This window comes from Canis lupus, chromosome 24, assembly GCF_048164855.1.
Source record: "Canis lupus baileyi chromosome 24, mCanLup2.hap1, whole genome shotgun sequence".
In the NCBI taxonomy this organism is placed as follows: Eukaryota; Metazoa; Chordata; class Mammalia; order Carnivora; family Canidae; genus Canis; species Canis lupus.
Window position 1 is genome coordinate 28,713,051 of NC_132861.1, and position 21,012 is coordinate 28,734,062.

The 21,012-nt window shown below is 50.9% G+C and overlaps 1 protein-coding gene across 1 annotated transcript in view; it reads left to right on the top strand.

Annotated features, from left to right (window-relative positions):
• The window catches only part of XKR6 (XK related 6), a 319,189-nt gene that overhangs the window by 271,025 nt on the left and 27,152 nt on the right, over nucleotides 1-21,012 (top strand). The window contains exon 2 of the mRNA XM_072796068.1: nucleotides 14,261-14,457. Within this exon, the coding sequence (XP_072652169.1) occupies nucleotides 14,261-14,457 (197 nt within the window). The remainder of the gene's footprint in view (nucleotides 1-14,260; nucleotides 14,458-21,012) is intronic.

Sequence of the window (21,012 nt, forward strand, 5' to 3'; positions counted from 1 at the left end):
TTTGGGGAACAGCAAAGTGGCCTCAGACATGGCCATGGTTCCTCTTCCAAGCAGAAAAGCACAAGGCAGCTCTAGCAACGCGACAGGCTCACTTCCTGGTTGGAAAAAGCATGAGTTGGCCAGAGTGAAGAATCAAACGCAGTCATATAATCATTCAGTACTGAGGACCTGGGCTGGGCCAGAGTGAGGCTGGAGGACAAGAGAAGGAGAGAGGAAGGGCAGGGAGGAGGCCTCTGAGCTGCACTGGACTCTAGGTCCCGGATGTCCCAGTGGAGACTCAGGGCAACCCCAATCCTAGAGGTAGGGAGGCTTTCCTTACACCTGCCCCAGGCACTTAGAATATAAATGCATGAACTTTCTAGAGCTCAAGGATTGTATTAACAGGCTGCCTGTTTGGTTCATTCCTTCATGAGACAAACACTGAATGCCAACCAAGTGCCTGGCAATGTCCCATGCATCTCATGTGCAAAGATAAACCGAAACCCCGAAATTGGGTCTCTGGCCTTCTGGGTGCTTATAATGGAGAACAAGAAGCATTTCCCCAATATGTAGATTTTCAAAGTATTTCAATATTTTTAATCAAGTTTCTTGCAAAGTCTCAGAGAAGTAGCCCTGGCAGGGAAATGAGGCAGGGGAGAGTGGGACAGTTTGTCACCCATGCTACGCTCTTCTGAACCCAGGAATGTTGAAGGATACTTAGGCCACCCTTCAGCCAAGACCCATCCAGAAGACTGGTGGATGATACCCAGTGAAACCACCTCCCCCCTGAAGCTTTAAGCTACTTTCCTCTGCTATTTCTCCCAGGCCCTTGCAAAGAAATGCCATTTCATGCCTGCTTTCCCAGACGTGTGCCCTGAGCCCGCCACCATTGCTCAGCTGATGTCAGGGACGCTGGGGAGAAAGGCTAAAAATAGCTCTGATTTGATGCGCTGCTCTCAGGGGTGAGCTGGCAGCTAGCCCCTCTACCTTCCCTCCACACCAAAGGCGTTTCAGCTGGAGTGTGTGTGTGTGTTGGGGGAGGGGGAGGTAGGGGCTTCCAGGGCCAGCTAGGAAGTGGAAGGTTCTAGGGTCTGTGCTCATCCTCAGAGAGGGCCCATGGCCCACACTGGGGCTGTGTGGGCACACATGTTCCCCTGTGCCAGGCTCGAGGGCTCGAGCCACCTGGACCTGGCATTTTGAGTGGTTTTGAGGTAGTCCACAGGTGGACGTGTGCGTGGGCACATGTGTCCATGCTCATGTGGGTGTTCGATGTGCAGTGCTGTGCCCGTGATAAAGTGCTAGGGCCCAGAGGGCCCCGGACAGGTGCAGCCGCTGTCCTCCGAGAGCTGGGAGTGTCTGACAGCTCACAGCCCCAGGGGATTTGCTTTGTCTTCCTAAACTGTCCAGAGAGGGGCAGAAAACCTGTCTCGCTGTAGCGTTATCCTGCCTCGGCTGTTGGTGAGTTTTCTCTTATGTAGGGCCCAAATCTTTCCTGCCCTTTCCTTGAGCTCCTGGCCCCAATCTGGCCATCCGTGCTGGGGACTGTGCATATCAGGTATTCGAATCTAGGGTTGCAGGCATCTCTTGGCCTGATGAAACCAGTCTTCCGTCAGCATGAGGGCTGTATCCACGTTAGCACCTCTGAGGATGTTCACTGTGGTGGGCCGGGGCCACTGGCTATACAGATATCTGTCCTGGGAGTTAAACTCTAGCTAGGAGGCATCTCTCTACATAAGTGAGTTGGCTGCAGTGGGGATAGCATGCATAACAATGGTGGTGGAGGAGAGAGGCCTCGAGGAGTGGAAAACAGGCAGGTAACAGCCAAACAGAGACTTAAATTAGGCTGTCTGATTTGGACGTACTGTTTAATCGCTCTGAGCCTCAGTTTCCTGATCTGTAAAATGGAGCTAATAAGTTATCCAATATGTGAGGTTGTTGAAGAGGGTAAATAAGATGGGGAAAGAGGGGGAATGAGGGAAAGATAACCAGTAGGGGAATATAGTGTACCAGGTTAGAAGCAGCCTGTCTGGACCCCGGCTACCAGGTGTGAATCCCAGTCACTATGTCCTTTGGCTTTCTCTCCATTGCTTCACTGTAGACAATCTTAGTTTTTGCGTCAAATGACTTAATATGTGTAGAGTGCTTACATGGTGCCTGGCTTCCAGGGAAATGCAATAAATGGGAGCTCTTACTGTACTGGGGACTCAGGATAAGGGGACGGTGGGGAGGAAAATCATTTGACTGTGATGTGGATGGAATAAGGCATGTGGGGGTAGGGCCCTGCTCCTACCTACCTGCAGGCTGTGGACTCTGTGGGGAGGAACAGAGAGCCTGCTGGCTCTCCAGGTGGTGGGGACAGCATAGAGATGGGCACACGCCGTGAGGGTCTCGGGATGGACAGCCATTAGGTGCAGCCAGGGAGCAGGGAGCAGGTGTAGGAGGGAGGTGAGGGCGATGAGAGACTGAATTCTTGGGTGCAGAGCCAAGGGGGAGCCACCTAGGTGACCAAATCCAGTGCGACTTCAATTTCCTCCCCTGTAAGATGGGAATGGTGATAACAGTAACCTGGCGAAGACTTGCGGCTGTTCCCTGGCCCTGTCTGTGACAATCCAGGTGCTGATCCCCCTGAGATCTGTGAATGATCGGGAAGGACTGGAAGGACATTTGCTCTGTCCTACTGCCTGCTCCACTCAGGACCGCAGGGAACTGCCACAGCACTTCCTACTGGGTGCAGAGTCCAATGCACGTGGGTGGGAGCGCAATTCTATGCCACAGCAGCCTCAAGGCTCCCCATTTGACACCCTGGTGGCCCTGGTGGCCCAGCTCAGCAATCCTCAGCAGGCGACAAGTCCCAGACTAGTGTGGTTTCCACAGGAGCCCTGTGAAGCCTCCTTCCCCCACCTCTCCTTTGGGCCACACTCTCCTACGGCCACTGCATGGCCACTGGCCTGATCCTTCCAGCCTTGGGATGTGGTCAGAAATGGAAAGGACACATGAGGGGCCGTACTTCCACCCCTAGAAGGATGGGCCAGACAACAAGGCAGACCTTACAGTGGCACAGCGGCTCTCAGCACCTGGACTGCTTTCAAGACAGGTCAGGATTCCCAAATAAACCAGGTGTGGGGGGGGCAACGAGGAATACGTGTGAACAGGGTCGGGGGGGTGCTTTGCCAGTTCAGATGGCAGTGAGCCCTTGGGTGCTTTGGTGGCAGCCAGCCTAGCTCTGTCCTTGAAATTCGGGGCAGGGTGTCATCGGATCTGGAAACCCCGGTACCCTCTCACCTCTCATCTGCCTAGTACTGCAGTGCCCCTGTTCTGAGGTGGCTCGCAGCTACTGAACACGGCTCGGGGCTGGGTGTGGGTTTGGCTTTCCCTCCGCCCTCTGTGTCCACCTACCCTCCTCTAGGAGGCTGTGATGACAGTGAATGGCCAGGAGAGGTAGCACTCGGGGGTGGGGGGGGGAGTGGGGGGGGGAAGCACCAGTGGGAGACCATCCCTTCTATAATCCAGGGTTGGCTGTGACACAGAGCTGTGTTATGTGCCTACAGGTGTCCATACGGTTGGGGCTTAGGTGTGTGTAGCATGTACTTGTATATGGCACTTGGTACATGTGTGTCTCTGTGCTGTGCGGAACACACTGCATCTATGTGGTGTGGCTGTGTGGGTCTATGAAGGTCATATGTGCTTACCATGTACACCCCGGGGATGTTGCTGTGCAAAGTGTGAACACATTGGGAGTACAGTGTGTGTGTGTGTGTGTGTGTGTGTGTGTGTGGTGTTGGTGTGGAGTGGTTTCTTGGGGTGGTGTGTGTCTGAATGCAGTTGCGTGTGTGTGTATGTGGGAGAGAGCATGTGTGTCACGCTCACCCAGGAGAAGAGTAGAGGTGCATCATAGTGGTTCTAGAGGCATGGTTACTTGTATTTAAACACAACAAAAATATAAAGACTTTAAAAAAAAATAGCAAAGAACTCTCCAGGTGAATGACTGTATTATTGTTAGTTTCAGAAAAAAGTGTCTTGGGTTTGAGGTCAGCTTTCTGAGTCTTTCTGGAAGGAACTGAACACTTCTTGGCCACGGAGGGGTCAATGTGTAGCCCCAGCTATGGCTACTCTACAGGCCTGGTTGCTGGTGGCAGAAGCAGCCCTGGCTCGGCAGAGGGGCCCCAGCCCTGGACCGGCTGTTGGGGACCTGAGTGCTGCTATGGCACTGGCCCAGACCCACCTCTGGGCTTCAGGGTCCTCCTTGGTGAGCCAGTGCCCTGCTGGTCTCAGACCGCCGGCCACTCCCGCGTCCTCACTTTGGGGCTCTCAGGAGCCACCAGGTAGCATGGCCACCCAGATGGTGGGCTCTGTGGTCGGGAGGTGGGGATTCAGGCCCAGCCCTGTCACCTCACTCAGTTAGCAGATGCTCTGCTGGCTGCTGCTGTGTGCTAGGTGCTATGCCAGGAGCGGGGGGTACAAGGGGTGCAAAGCTGGGCTCAGTGCCTACTCTCCTGGGCTTAGGATCCCACGGGGTGGGGACAGGTCTCAGCTACCACTCACGCACATACACAGCAGCCCCCCGGTCACTGCTATGAAGAAAGGGGCACAGCGCTCCGGGGGCATGTGTGGGGTCGGCAAACCCTGGCTGGGTGGCACCAGCAAGCTCCTCACTCAGCTTCCTCGTCTCCAAAGGGGGCTGATGATGCCTGCCCCATGCAGTTGGGGGGGGGGGCGTGGTTAAAGGAGCTGGTGCAGGCAAAGACGCAGGCCTGGTGCGTGCTGGCTGGTAAGGTCACTATCCTGAGCTGGCGTGTTGCTGTTACACTATCCTCTATTCCTCCGAGTACCGACCCTGCAGACATTCTGCAGTTTGGGACTTCAAGCAATTAACAGGGAAGGGTTGAGGCTGTGTTTGGGGGAGCGACGGTGAGTAGAGGGGTGTTCAGCAGCAGGAGTGAGGTGAGAGAAGGCAGGATGCTGTCCAGCTGGTGGGGCAAGGCTGTAGGCAAGGAGGCAGACGCAGGGGAGGGTGGAAGGAGGACAGGGCCTCAGGGGAGGGGGCTCCTGGTATCATGGAGGCAAAGAGGAAGAACCCCCTCCTTGGGCTCTTCCCCGCTGGGGTCTGCGCCACCCCCCCCCCAGGATCCATCGAACCTCTCCTGTCCCTTCCCTTGGTGTGTGAGGAGCCTGGTCAGGAGGCCCAGCCCTGTGGGCCTCCTGGCAGCTTAGCAGCCGGGCTCCGAGCTGTGTCCTCGCATGACCTCAGCCTCGGCATCCCGTTTGCCCTGAGCCAATTGCATGATGGTCCAGGGCCCGGGAGGACAGCCCATTGCAAGGAGCCAACCACAACTCTGTGCTGGCTGAAGGGAAGAGGTTGTCCTTCCAGTTGGTGGGATGGAGAGACTCAGGGAGCCTGGGGCCCCTGCCAGCTGAGGAAGGAGGCGACTTGCTGACCCGTGATAGGTTATCAGCTTATGGCAAAGGGGAATGTGCGTGACCACCATGTTGTGGTCTCTGTGTGCAAGTCCCGTATGTTCTGGGTGAGCGCTTCTGCTGGCAGCCAAGACGCGCTCCTCAAGGTGGGACGCCAGTGGCTGGCGAGACCCTAGGAGCCCCACGGGGAGGACGGGAGCTGCGTTGTGTGGGTTTGTTTCAGCTCTGCCATCAGACTGCGTCTGCAGATGCCCCTGAGGCAAGTAGGTGAGATCCACCACCACTCTCCACCCGCCCCCAGAACCTGGCCTCCCCTCCCCTCCCCTCCAGGGTCGCCCCTGCACCTGTGGGCTGCAGATGAAACATGGCGTCTGCCACAACCTCCACCAGGCATATGTCCAGCAGATTTCTAGTGGCTTCCTGAGGTCAAGTCCTTCCCTGACTGGCACGTGGGCTCTGGCACAGTGACACCAGCTGGCCCCGAGCCAGGAGACTTGTGCACAGAGTCCTCAAGGAAGGCAGGACTTGCACTTGGAGTCCCATCCATGTGCCAGCAAGACCTGTTTGTACTTCCTGCTTCAGGATGCCAACCTCATCTTGGGTTCTTTCTTCCCTTCCTAAGGGAAGCTTTAGGGACCAAGGCCAGACAGGGGCCCAGGCACCACCACTCCCTGGGTGCAATATAAGCACCCAGAATTGGGTTCCTGAAGGAGCCAGGTGCCAGGTGAGTGGTGGGAGCTGGAGAGTGTTCAGACAGCCCTTTCTGGGCCTGAGATCTTCATCTGACCCTAAGATCCCTGGCCTCACCCCAGAGGCAAGCTCATCTGCTCATTTGTCCCGGGGAGACCTCTGGAGGTGGGGCCGTGAGGCCAGCTCTGCCTTAAATCCTTGTAGCCCCTACATATTTGCTCCCTAACCAGGCTCGGGGCAGTCTCCCAGGGGTGAGTCAGTGCCCCACAGCCATTCCTCCTCCCACCCTGGTGGCAGGGGTGAAGGGTGGGGGGGTGGAGTGGGGGAGGGGGGAGGGGGGTGACCTCAGCCCTCAGGGGAGCCTTGACCTCTGCGGCAGGCACTGGGGGCCAGGCCCAAGGAAGGAGAGGCAGGAAGTCTTGTTGCTTCTCCTTTGCTTGGGCTCTTCTGCCCTCCTTCTTGTGAGTAGGCAATTCTGAGTGTTCTTAACATATTCTGGGGACAAGTTCTTCTCTGTCTTAGTCGGATATGTGATTTGCAAATATTTTCTCCCATTCCACAGCTTGTGTTTTCCTTCTCTTAATGTCATTCACAGAGCAAAAGTTTTTAATTTTGTTGAAATCCAATTCGATTTTTTCCTTTTTTGGATCACTGTTGGCTGTCCTATTTTTAAGAGCTCTTTGCTAATGCAAGGTCACAAAGATTTTCTCTTAAAAGCTTTATAGTTTTGCCTTTGAATCTCTGATATGTTTTAAATTATTTGTTGCATGAGAGGGACTAATTGTGCTCACATCATTTGTTGAAAAGACTATCTTCTCTCCGTTGAATTATCTCTGCACCTTCAATCAAAAATCAGTTTCCCTGGGGCACCTAGATGGCTCCGTGGTTGAGCATCTGCCTTTGGCTCAGGTCATGATCCTGGGGTCCTGGGATGGAGTCCCGCATCAGTCTCCCCACAGGGAGCCTTCTTCTCTGCCTATATCTCTGCCTCTCTCTGTGTGTCTCTCATGAATAAATAAATAAAATCTTTTAAAAAAAATCAGTTTCCCCTATATGTGTAGGTCTGTTTCTGGATTCTTATCTGCTCCATTGATCTGTTTCTCCTTGCCAACACCACAATGTCTTAATTACCATGGCTTGCTAGTAAGTTCTAAAATCACTACCTAGCATGATTTCTTTAAATTTATCTTTTTTTCTCCAAAATTGTTTTGGCTGTTCTAGTTCCTTGCCACTCCATATAAATTTTAGGATCTGCTTGTCTACACCTGCAAAAACTCGTGCTGGGACCTTTACTGAAATCATGTTAAATCTATGCATTAATTTGAAGAGAATTGTCATTATATCATCCCTATATTGAGTCTTTCAACCCATGAACATGGTATGTCTAGCATTTACATTTTCTTTGATTTTTTAAATTATCGTTTTGTTGCTTCAGCATACAATCCTTGCACATTTTATTAGATTTATTTCTAAGCATTTCACTCTTTGGAGTTAATTTAAGTGGTGCATATTTTTAAAATTTCAATTTCCAATTGTTCATTAGTAGTCTATAGAAATATATTTAATTTTATATGCTGACACTGTATCATGAGACTTTGCTAAACTTACTAATTAATTCTGTGAGCTTTTTCGCATATCCCTTGGGATTTTCCATTTAGATAATGATGTCATTTTCAAATAGGGACAACTTGACTTCCTTCTTTGCAATCTATATATACTCTATTTCTTTTTCTTACTGCACTGACAGGGACTTCCAATATGATGCTGAGTAAGGGTGGAAAGAGTAGACATCACTGCCTGTTTTTGATCTTAAGAGGAAAGAATTCAACTTTCTTTGAGTATGATATTAACTACAGGTTTGGTGGGTATCCTTCATCTGTGAGGTTAAAGAAGTTCTCTTTTATTTCTAGTTTGTCGGAATTTCTTCTTTTTAAATTGTGAATCAATGTTGAGTTCTGTCAAATGCTTTCTTTATCAATTAATGTAATGTTTGTTTTTGTTTTATTCATATAATTGATTGCATGGATTAATTTTTGCATGTAAAATCAGCCTTACGTTCGTTCCCAAGATCAACCCAACTGGCTATGGTATATCATTCTATACGTTACTGGACTTGATTTGCTAATATTTCATTGAGGCCTTTTGCATCTGTGTTTATGGGGGATGTTGTCCGTGGTTTTATTTTCTTATACGGTGTTTATCTGACTTTGATAACAGAGGAATGCAGACTTCATAACACGAATGAGAGAGTGTTCTTTCCTCTCTTACTTTTTGGGGGAAAAAGTGTAGAACTGCTGCTATTTCTACTTTAAATGTTCGGTAGACTTTATTTTTCTTAAAGAGGATTCTCTAAGTTTCAGGCCCCACAGAACCATTTGGGGCTTTGAGAGCAGGTTGTTCTCTATAATCAGAGGTTTCAAAATGCTGTTTCTGAGAGTGTCATTTAGAAGCAGCAGGTGACTATAGGCCCAGACAGCAAATCTGTTCAGCCTCCTGCCTCTTTTAGAAATCACTTATTTCCCATCTGAGCCAGTTTTAGGTAGAGCTACAGCTAACTCCTGGGAGAGGGGCAGCATAGTATGGGGTAAGAGCTTCTTTGATTTGCCTGAACTATGACTGGCTTTGTGCCTTTGGGGGAATCGCTCGACCTGTCTGAGCTTCAGATGAGCCAATGGGAAAAAGAAGATAACAAATTATATTCCCTCAAGAGGGGCTGGTATAAAGGTAAGAATGTGCTCAGAGAACTAGGAAGTTCTTCTAGAGGCAGATAAAAGGAGTTTTTTTTTTTTAATTTTAAAGATTTTATTTATTTATTCATGAGAGAATTATTTATTCATTATTTTTTTTAATTTTAAAGATTTTATTTATTTATTCATGAGAGACACACATGACAGGCAGAGACATAGGTAGGGGGAGAAGCAGGCTCCCTGCTGGGAGCCCAATGCAGGACTCGATCCCAGGACCCTGGGATCACAACCTGAGCTGAACGCAGATGCTCAACCACTGAGCCACCCAGGTGTCTCAGATAGAAAGAGCTTTAAACAATTCCATGGTTTATAAAGTAAAAGGAAGAGACAGGACTGGGGAGAGAATAAGCAGAGTAGGCTGAAGGAAAGATAGGAGGGGAGTGCCTTGGAAGGCGGCAACAGCTGCCCTCTGAGCCTTCTGGCCTCCTGGAGACTCTCACAGGTATTTGAGCCCCTGAGACCCTTTGAAGGGGCAGGACTGCATGCATTCATTTATTCAGCATATCCTGGGGTCCCACTCTGAGCCAGGCATTTCAAAGATATGGAAACTGAGGCTCAGAGGAGTTAGGAGATGTCCCCCAAGGTAACACAGCCAGTGGAAGAACTGGACAAGAGCCCAGGGTGGTCCGTTTTCCCACTGTAGGGGAACAAGTTGGACCAAACTCAGAAGAAAAGAGGCAAATGGTCTATCCCTGGTCAGTGCATGGTTAGGAGCTAAGAGCACTGGGCCTGAAGCCAGACTGCTGGGCTTGAAGCCCTGCTCACCCCCTTACCTCGCTGGGTAAACTGAGGATCATTCGTTAAGCAGTGCTGCAGTTTGCCATCTGTAAAATGAGGGTAATATTGTATCTACCTCAGAGGCTTAAATGAGGATTAAATGGATTTATAAGTACGAAATGCTCAGAACAGCGCCTGGCATATGAAAGCCATATGAACATTAGCTATTGTTATTTATAAAGATGCTAGGCCATACTTCAGACTCTCTGAAGCCACCCACTCAAAAAAGGATGAAGTCATAAAAATGCTGGAAGCTTGAGGTCCTCCAGCCTGCCCTCTGGGATGGAGAATAGCCTTGCCTCGGGAGTAACTGGCCCAAGGCCATGCAGTCCTGCAGACTGAAGACTAGGCCCAGCCTTCCTGAGCCTTCGTTCTACGATGACACCTGCCTCCCTGCTTTTAGAGCCATGCATTTCACCATCCTCTGTTCTTAGAAACGAGATGGCATGACAGGTGCCATAAGATGTGGAAGCAAACCCAGGAAGAGAGTTGGATGGCTTATCCCCTAAACTAATGTCCAGGGGATGGGGAGCTTTTGGAACCCGCCAGGGAAGGGGAGAGAATGAGGGTTCGGAGGAGCAGCCCACCCTGTGGGGACCCCCGCCCTGGGCCTCACCTGCCTGCGGACATCTGCACCCCAGTGCTGCTGATGGAAGTGCAGGCCTTAGGAGGCTGCCTGCTGGGGATGAGATCACCATGTGGAGCCGCTTTCCCGCTTCGCTTAGGGTCTGGCGCCACCTTGTGGCCACACTTTGCACAGGGGCTGCAGGCTTAGCAGAGGCAGCCGGCTGGGGGGCCCCAGAGGTCACCTAGACCCAGTCTGGATTTTACAGTTGCCTACTGGGGACCCAAGGACACAAGCAGAGAGAGGAAGAGTGCAGGACCCAGAGGCTGTGGAATTAGGCAGAAGGCACTTGACTGGGAGGGAAGTCCTGGACCGGATTCTGCGGTGCAGCTCCCACGACAGGGTGGGAGGCTGCGTGAGCTGGTGTCTCAGGAGGCATGATTTCCAGATTTGGTTTAAGACTTGATCCTGGTGCACTCTGGGTGGGCAGCATCTGTTTGCTCATCAGCACAGTGGGAGAGGCTCTGGTTTTGCCCACTTTCATCCTCGTTTCTTCCCATATCCTGTGATGCTCTCATAGAAGAAACTCAAGGCTGGTTTCTCTGAGACAGGACACTCGAGTCAGCATGTTCTGGGCTTATTGCCTTCTATTTCTATGGCCGTGATGGGCACAGGGGCCTGTGGCTTGGGAAAAATGGGGGTGGAGGGTGCAGATCAAGTGTTCCTTTTGCCCTAGCAGGACAGACTTAGGTGAATCTGAGTGTTGATGCTACCTTGGCCTGGGGTCTGGACGAGTAGGCTTGGCTCTGCTGTGTAACCATCTCTCCACCTTGTGCCACCTTGTGAGGCTGGGAGAAGCAGAGTCTATGGTCTGAGTGCACCCCTGAGGTAGGATGAATTTGTGATCTGGTCCCTGTGGGAGTCTCTGGTCCATGGCATCATGTGCTACAGCTGCCACATGTGGGTAGAGCTTAGTTTGGGGTCACGGAGTCCACAGTTACCTGTGAGACCCAAGGCACCAAGGCTCCACTGGGAACATGGCTCTTCTGAGTGCGTGTGGAGCTTCTGGACCTGCAGCCTCAACCTCAGCCAGTGCATCTTTGTCCTCCATGGCTCTGCCTCCTAGGCCACCATCAGATGGGCCAATTTGACACTTTCCTCTACCCTCGATGGTCCTCAACCCCTCCCAGACTACCTCTGACCCTATATTCTTGCAGCAAGCCTTCCCCTGCCCAAATGTATCTTTGCCATGACTTCTTCCAGTTGGTCCTCTCCCTCAGACCCCAAATTGTGACACTGCTTTCCTCTCCTTACTCTCTTTCTTTCCATTCCCTCCCATGTCTCTGTCTCTCTGTGTGTATGTGTTTCTCCCTGCCTGTCTCTGTGTCTCTCTGTCTCATTCTATGTCTCTTTGTTTCTGCGTCTCTCTGCCTCACTCTCTGTCTCTCTTTCTCTCTCTCTCAATGATCCTGTAGCTTTCCAACAGCATCCCTGCCCTTTTCCTAGCCTCCACTCCTGGTCCCCTGATTTGAGAAGATGACTCGTGGGACACACCACAGACAGTAAGCGATAGAACCTGGAACTAAACCAGCATTCAATGCTCTGTTTCACTCCAGAGCCTTGGTTTCCCCATTAGTTAAACGACAATGACCAGATGAGGCATCCAACAGGGGGCTGACCTGATGCACCTGCCTCCACAACACCAGCCCCCATGCAGAGCCGCCCTGCCCTTGGTGCTTGCCCCCAATCTTTCCCCCTTTAGTTTTCAGCAGGACCATTGCTCTGCTCTTTGCAGAGAAGGCATATGGAGGGAAATGAGATGTCCATCCCAGCTTCCCCGGGTGGATCTCTTCAGAGATAGTGTCATGCAAAGTCTCTTAGAGATCCAGAGAGACAGACTCAGTGTTATTCATCTGGTGTGAAATGGGTGTCCTTGTTGCCAGTGTGTTTATTGTAAGTACACCAGTGGTGTAGTAGGCTGCTCTGTGTCTTGGTGCACAGTCTAGGAGACCCTGGAGTGCTTGTTCATTGATGGGTCCAGGACATGCTTAGTGCTCTGGAGAGAAGCCCGCCATTTTGGAATTGGAGAGGAGCATCTCTTTACAGTTTTAAGCTATTTTATAAGTGCATGCTTTTGCATCTTTACTTCTAAAGCATGAGCTTCTGTAACATTGATAAAGGTCTTGGGCACCTCCCCACTCCTCTCATTGCTCTGGGGTGGGGGGATACAGAGCCTTTCTCAAGGACTGGTTTATGATGCTATTCATGAATTTGCTGCAAACATGGGTGTGGGCTACCTTCACAGTGTTGTACCCCCAGGACCCCTCAGCTTTGGAGGACAGGAGTCTTCCTTCTACATCCCTAGGCACTAGGGAGATGGTGTTGAACAGTGGACAAGCTCCTGTGCTCCTCAAGAGACAGAGAAGACACAAGAAAGAAGTAGGGAGAGTGTGGGAGGTAGGCTTGAAGGGGCATGCAGGATCAGTCCCGTGAGCCATGGGAGGGGTTTGGATCTTATTCAAAGCATTATGGGAAGCTGTGAGAGGGTTGAAAGGAGCAGGGGGGAGGGCGTGATTGCATTTATGACTTTCAAAGAGCACCTCGACTGTTCTATGAAGAATGGGTTGTTCTGGGGCAAGAGTGGACCCTGGGAGACCAGCTAGGAGGCTTCTGCTTCAATTCAGGCAAGAAGGTGATGGCAGGGACCAGGCTGGGGTTGGTGTTGGGGACAGAGAAGAGGGACTGCCTAGCAGCTCCAAGTAGGCATCTAACTGTGCCTGAGGACCGCAGGGACTACATAGTATATCAACCCTACTCTCTCAACCTTTGTGATTCAGGCTTTGTGTTTTAGGGGGCACAGTGATAGGCATTCCCAGGGGACAGTCAAGGTCATACATGTCATACATGTGGTTCTGTCCTGTTGGCTGTGGCCCTTGGTGTATGGTTCATGTTCTGGATCCTAACTGGATCCTGAACCTTGCTTTCATCCTGGCCCCAGAGGCTGCTGGCTGATTTAGATGGTACCTTTAATCCTCTCCTTGACTGTGGCTTAGAGACAGCTTCCGAAAGTTCAGGTATCAGTGAGCCATGGGTAACCCAGAATGTGCATCCACCACACATGTTATCTCTGTAATCTCCCCACCAACCCCCTGATGCTGTTTCTTTTTCCCCATGTTCAAGAAAGGCAATAAGGACACGGAGTTGTAGTAATTCATCCAAGATCCCACAATTAGCAAATGACAGAGCCAGCATTTGAATCTAGAGCCCGTGCCCTCCACCTATACCCACCTTCTTTGCTCCTTGTCCCCCGCAATGGAGCAGGGTCAGTACATTAGAGTGACTGTGTCCTATGCCACCCTCGTTCAGATGCTCCGTTGCAGCTTCTGTGCTTCCCTAGTGTAGAGCTCAGACTTTGGTGTCCAATAACCTGGGGCAAGCTCCTAGTCCACTCTCCAGCTATGAACCCGGTGCCACGATGGCCCAGCTGCTCCCTGTCTGTCCTACATGAGAGTTACCCCTGCCTGTCCATTGGGACCCTGGCACCACATGGCCAGCCAACCAGTGGTACTTAGTAGGAGCTTCACAAATGCTGCTTCCTCCCCCAGAGAGGGCTACCTACCACATGCCCCTACCTATCACAGCCCCTGCCGCAGGGCTGTGTGGTAGAGATGAAATCCTGCTGGAATGTTCCCCCTGGGATCCTGAATGTGAGAAAGATCACATGTCCTCGGAGCTCACCTGTGATGCTTCACTGGCAGGCCCTGGGAGATCATCTGGTCCCACTCTTTCATTTTTCATTTGTTTAGATGAGTAGCCTGAGGCCAGGATGGGGAGGACTTGCCTAAGACCCCCTTCCTGGCCTTCCTCCCTTCTGCCCCCAACTCCTCTAGCCCAAAGCCTTAGCACCTTGTCTGTGGGCTGAGGAAAAAAACAAAAACAAAAAACCCTGGTCCAAAATTCTGGAAAACCTCGGAGTGAAGGAGGGAAGATTGTCATAGGCAGGTCTTGGCTCTGGGGAATGGCATGATCCTTCCACATTTCCTGCCCCTACCCACGCTCTCTGTGTTCTGTCTTGTTCTCTCTGCAGGTATATCCGCACCATGTACCTGGGGATTCAGAGCCAGCGGCAGAAGGAACACCAGCGACGTTTCTACTGGGCTATGATGTACGAATATGCAGACGTCAACATGTTGCGCCTCCTTGAGACCTTCCTGGAGAGCGCCCCCCAACTGGTGCTACAGCTCTGCATAATGATCCAGAAGAACAGCGCTGAGACGCTGCCCTGTGAGTGTTCCCCCCATCCACAGGAGGCTGGGGAAATGACCTCGTGGGCTGGGACAGGGCCCTGTCCTCCATCTGGAGACCACTTGGTGACTACCTCCTGCACCCTCAGTACCTGGCACACCCTATGGCCATTGTCCTACCTGATCCTCAAGTCCCCAGAATGCCCAGGCCCCTGTGTGATGCTGACCCAGCCCACACCAAGAGCCTGTGAGCGGTCCAAATGTTCCCCATACACCCGTGTGCAAGCCCACTGCACCTGCTCACAACCACTAGGTTGTGAACAGAGCAGAGCCAGGAGCTCAGGTGTCCCTGAGAACAGAAGAACAGAGCACCCTGGGTCTCCCAATCTAGGAGGAATGGTCTCTTTCCTTTGGTGCTAGCCTAAGCCGAGGTGTTTATACATCCATGGGATGGGGGAGATGGCCTAGGGATGGCATGTGACAAAAGACTAAATCACGTTAGGCAATGCCAGCAGTTTTAGACATTTTAAAGCTGTGGTGCTCTTGCTTCAAACCCAAGTTTATGTAACAGCCCCATTTAAAAACATGCTCAAATAGTTCTGTTCTAGTTACATCGGTGTGGGGGGTCTAGAGCCAGGTGCACTCATCCACTGGTCCCACCTGCCTCATTCCCCCTATGGCCTCAGATGGTCTCCAAGGAGCCCCAGAAGCCCCCAGAGCCCAGTCAGACAGCACTGAGCTCCATAGCAGTGGGAAGTCTCTAGGTGCCACCTAGTTGCCTGAGCAGCCCTTTTAAGGTTAGACTTTGTGGGTCAAGGCAGAGTCTCACACCAGATCACCAATGGTCAGACAGACTGCAAATGCCATGCTTGTATCTCTGAGCATATGTCAGTGGGACTGGAGCTCCAGCAGTGGGGGGAAAGCCTAGGATGAGGAGGGGCTGAAGATTGCATCATGCAGGGACACTGGAAACGTTTAGTCTGAGGAAGGCTTGGGATGCATGAATCCCAACATTTGAAGGGATGTCAGGGAGGAAAGGTGGTCATCCCAAAGAGATGGAGGGAGCTGCAGAAAGAGTGTTATCGATTCAACATGTGGCAGACATTTCAAACAGCAGAAGCCATCCAGTGATGGAAAGAATGTCTCAGTACACAGTGAGTTTCTTGTCACTAGGATTATTTGAGCAGAGATGTTGCTGAGGAGACTCAGCCTAGGGGTTCCTGACTCCAGAGGGCATGAGCTTGTATGATCTGGGGTAGCAAGAGAGCAGCTCTCCATGCCCCACCAATCCCTGACCCTTGGGGACTCCTGGCCTGTGGGTTCTCACCTCTGGACCCCACAGCTTCTCTAGGTACTCCAGCATACCATGTTCATGAACATCTGCAGAGCACTCTCCACGTGGTCTGTCATGGACAGCCAAGCTCTGGCCTTCATGGAACAGCTTTGCCTCCTTATCTTTTCCAGACTGGCTGGCCCTTTGTAATCTCCATTCCACTAGTCACTTAGGCAAAAATATTGTTTAATCTTCAAAGGCCAACCAAAGGTTTAGGCCAGGGAACTTGATCCTGACATTTAGAGCCCAAGGACCTAGTCTCGAACCCAGCTGCACTGCCAACAGAGTTCCCCACCCTATGGGAACTGGGCTCCCAGCAGAATCCTCCTGCCCATCCCCAGTCCAGGACAGCCCCAGCTTGAAGTGCCCTCAAGGAAAAGAGGCCTCAGGGCAGCTTCCCTAGTCCCACAGAACACTGACTGCAGTCCTGCCAACCCTTCACTCCAGGAGCAAGGAAAGGGGAACTTTGAGGAGCAGTGCCCACTGTCAAGAGGAAGTCTCGCCCAACCTCTGGGCATCAGCTGTTGGAGCCCGGGCTCAGCCCTAGTCTGCAGCACCAGGGACCTATTCTGGAGAAGAGCTAAAGAGACAGCTAGCTCCACTGGGGCATCAGGACACTAAGCAAGAACCCACACTGTGGACGGCAGGGCTGACAGTCCATCTGGTCTGTCCTTTCTCTTGGGTAGAGTCCCATTCACATACCCACACACTGCCACTGACATCAGGAAAATGAGGGAAGGTGGGAACCCTGTCTTCAGGGTGCCCGTGAGCCAGGCCATCTGCTCAGGCAATGAATTGGTGTGACTGCCCACGCTGAGGCCCTGGGAGTCCCTGCTTCTCTGGACTTTAGAGAAAAGTGTGCAGCATTCAGAGAACACACCATTTGTTTCACGACCAAGAGAATCGCTCAGGGATTGATTCTGGGGCAAGACCAGTGTCACAGGGTCTGACATGCACATCCTTGCTGTGCAAGCCATGAGGGAGTGCCCAGGGATGGGTACAGTGACCATGTTGGCTTGTTGAAGCTTCCACACCTGCTGCCCTCAGATCCCCAGGCTGCAGCTCCCCAGCCCAGGGCAATATGCTCCATGGGGCAGCTTGAGGGGGGTGCTGGGGGAGGCCTCTTTCTCTTCCTTTTTCTGACTCTGTTGCTATCTGAGACCCTCATCTAAACCTCTGTTGCTGTTTCAGTTTCAAGTCTCTCCCCAACCCCAGTGTATCACCAGAGCAGCCAAGTTATCCTTCTTGCACTCTTGGCCACATCCTGACACCCCAAATAGATGAGGCAGGTGGCAGAGTGATAGTGAGGATGAGCTCCCACGAGGACATTCATCTCAGAGCAAGAATCTGGTTGCCACTTATGCCCTGCTGTGATTTTAGACATTGTCCCTCACCTTTACAAGGCCTCCATTTCTGCTTGGTATGACGGGGAAGATGGTGCTAATACCTAATAGGGGAGATGCAAGAATATAATGAATGTGGATCACGTTGTAAGCTGTCAAGCTCTAAGGGCACCTAAGGCTGTGCATTTGTCATTTCCAGAGCCTGGCGGTGAGTGGTGTGGGTGAGATCCTAGGGAGAGACTCCCTGCCACCCCCTTTGGCAGCGCAGCTCATCTGTGTCCCAGTCTTCTTGATGAACCTGTCCTTTCTATGATCGTTTCTCAGATTATAGACATAGAGAAGCAGAATGTGAAATCCCTGGACACTCAAGGGGAAGCAGATGTTGCTCCCCAAGAGCCCTCTTGATGTGGGAGGCTGGTGGGGCTGAGTCCCAGGAAGGCCGAGACGAGGGGCTGCTTGGGTGCCCTCCTCCCAGGGAGAAAAGTTTAAATAGCAAGGGTCATGCTGCTGTGGGGTGTCTGCTGTAGGAGATCTCCCCTGGCTCTTCCTCCCATACACCCCTCTTTTAGAGCCAGTGGCTCATTCAGAGGTCGGGGAAGCATTTTCCCACATTTGTTTGGCAGGTGGAATAGCTGTTTCTCTAAATAGGCTTCCATGGTTAAATGCATTTGGGAACTGCTGGTCAGTGGCCTTTACTGTTGGACTGTGGTTTCTCAAGACAATGATGTGGTCTACAGCGGTATCTGGATTGAGGGGAAGGAAGGGACCTCGCCCTCACTGGGCACAGACTGCAGGGGGCGTGGATTGCGCTCTTACTTAACTTCTAGAATGTCTGCTTATCCCTGGACCATTTTGTTTAGAAATAGATGCCTTCCTTCTCTTTTCCAATAAAAGGCTTATGAAATGTAGACACATTAAAGAAAATCAGTTTAACTATTAGAAACTAGAGGAAGGGAGAGAAAGTCTGCAAACCTGGGAGGGACATGATGTTGTGGAGTCTTGCAGCCATGGGAATGCTTGGCTAGTGGCAGTGTAGAAAGATGGGGGTGACGCCCGTCCTACTATATGACAGCTGTTTGACCTTTAGGGAGTTACTGAGCCATTTGTTTCCTCAGTTTTCTCTGAAGTGGGGTAATATAAGTACCTACTACAGAAAGCTGTTAGGAGCATTTGATGACATGACTGATGTCATGCCAGATGCAACATCTGGTCATTTTGTCATTGTCGGTGGAGCTTTTATTGTAGATCTGCTTTCTGAATTGGACTACAAGTTGTGCTGACAGGATCCATGGCTAGTTGGCCTTGCTTTGGTGAGCTTTGATGACACCTGTCCACTTATACTGTTAATGCTAGTAGATGGTTAGGAAGGTCACTGCCTCTGTCACTTTAATAGGTGAGTTTTCGGTTGATCTTGCCCAATGCCAACCTCTCCCAGCCTTTCCCATCCCCACCTTGTGGTCCTCACATATTGTTGGGCTAAGAGTTCAGTATTCAGCCTGCAAGACAGATTGTATTCAATTTCCTCATAAGACCAGATGTAAGTGAAAAATATGATAATAATAAACAACCATACAAATATTATGCTAGAGTTATTTGAGCATCTCAGCAGGGTCTTCCTTAAATCAGATGTCTTGAAAGTTTGAACAAAAATAAAATAAAGATATAAAGGGAGCCTATTATTCTGACATGTCACCCTGATGGTGACACTGGCAGTGTCTGCTGAAAGCTTTGCCAGTATTGTAGGCAGTGATAGGGCTTGGAAAGCAGTCAGCATGGCAGGAAAAGTGAGACACAGTGTCACTTCCAACTCTACCACTTACTGACTTTATGGCATGAGGCAAGTTCATTTCCTAACTGGGCTTTTTGATCTGTAAAGTGTGAATGGTGAATTTTGAAGTTGTTGTGAAGGTCCAGTGAGCTGCACACACACTTCTATAGCACTTTGCTTGGCATGTGCTGGGCACTTGATACCATCTGCCATTCAACAAAGATGCATTAAGTTGGGCACCATACTATGTGCTGAGGAGCAACAGAGAACATAACAGATGTGGTCCATGCCCTCATGAATCTCCCATTTTTCTGAGCGGATAGAACAAAAACAATGAGGCTGATGACACATGTTAAGTGCTTTGGAGCAAACAAACCTGGTGTTGAGACCACAGATAATATGGTGAGGGGTAGAGAGAGCCTACCTTGGGCAGGAGCGTCAGAGAAAGCCTCTCTAGAGAGCTGACATTTAAGCTGAGTATAAATGAAGAAAAAGGAGCCAACTGTGGGAGGAGCAGAAATAGTCTTCCAGGCAGAGGGAACATCATGTGCAAAGGTCCTGAGGTAGGAAAATCCTGGCTTGTTCCAGAAAGTGAAAGGACCCCGCATAGCTGAGGTTGGTAGGGAGGGGGAGGAAAGTGATGTCAGGGGAGGATAGAGAGGAAGTCGAGGGCCTGATCAGGCAGGGTCCAAGGGACCCTGCAAGGAGCTTGAGTTGGCGCCAAGTGCCATGGGAAGAGTTACACAGGAAAGCTCTAGGATCAGACCTGCATTTAAAGAAGATCCCCTGCTATTCAGGAAAAGAAGAAGAGCTGAGCTAAGAGATCCCAGGGATGAAATTATGGGATAAGAGAGCATTTGGGAAATAACACCAACTGCACAAATTTGAGGGCCATTCTGGAGAGCGAACAGTAAGACTTAGTAGAACTGGTATAGGCAGTGACAGAGGGGAGAGCTGGTGGTTTCTAACTGGGTGTGTTGAGATGGGAGAGGCTCTCTGGGGGAATAGGTTTGGGAGAATAGATCAAGAATTAGCAACTCTGTCACTTTTCCTTCCTTCTGGGTTTTTCTGATGCTTCCACATGAACATTGACAGGGGGCATGGGGGTGGGCCCCTTGCACCCACATGGCTCCTGAGTCTGCCTTTTTCAGGTAAGCCCACACTGAGGAGTTATCCTTCACATAGGGCTCAGATGACCACTTTCCCCTGGCATCACACCACCACCATTTGTCAGGTACCTGCCATGGGCCAGGTGCTGTGTTGGAAATGGGCTTGTGAAGACATCTGTCCTTCAGGAGTTTATGGCTGGTGCAGCACATTTTAAATTCTGTTAGGCGTATGTACAGAGGAGGGATATATAACTGCGTCTGAGAGCATGACAGGAGCTGTAACATTTGGTCTGGATCTTGATGGATGAATAGGAGCTGGCCTGAAAGAATTTTGGGTGGCTCTTGTGGACAGGGGGATGGTAAGCGCCAAGAGACAGAGGCCTGGGGGAGCAAAGATCAGACAGGGAGTGAGTGGTCATGGGCGGTGAGACCATAAGGTGCATTGTGGCAAGTGTAGGGGGCAGCGGCGGTGATGAGTGCTAGTTGAATATTTTTGGGGAGCTCAGCTGCGTGCCAGAGACTAGTTTAAGAGGTTTACATGGATTAACCCATTAAGGTCCCATAGCAGCCCAATGAGTAGATACTTTCTATTGTTCCCATTTTATAGATGAAGGAACTGAGCTCCAGAGACTTTAAATAACAGCACGAGGCAGCCACAGGCTTCTAAGTGATACAGATGGGATCTTTGCCGAGGTAGTTGGGCCCCAATGCCTGGGTCCTTAGCAAGGATGGCTGTGTCTGACACTTGAAGAGACAGACTTTTGGGGGTTCTGCAGGAAGTGGTTACTGATGCGGGGAGGGAGCAGAGGTTGATATGCACTGTGGATCCATCAGCTCCAGCATGTGTGTGTGCACATGTGCATGCGTGTGTGTGTGTGTGTGTGTATGCATGTGTGTGTAGTGTTTCTGTATCTTAGATGCAATTATACTGACAAGGTCAGAAGATGATGCTTCTGCCTCTTGCCCCTGAAATCTCTGCCCAGGGCTTGGCTTTTTGAAAATATTCTTAGTGTTCCAGAGCCTTTTGTGTAAGCCACCTCTG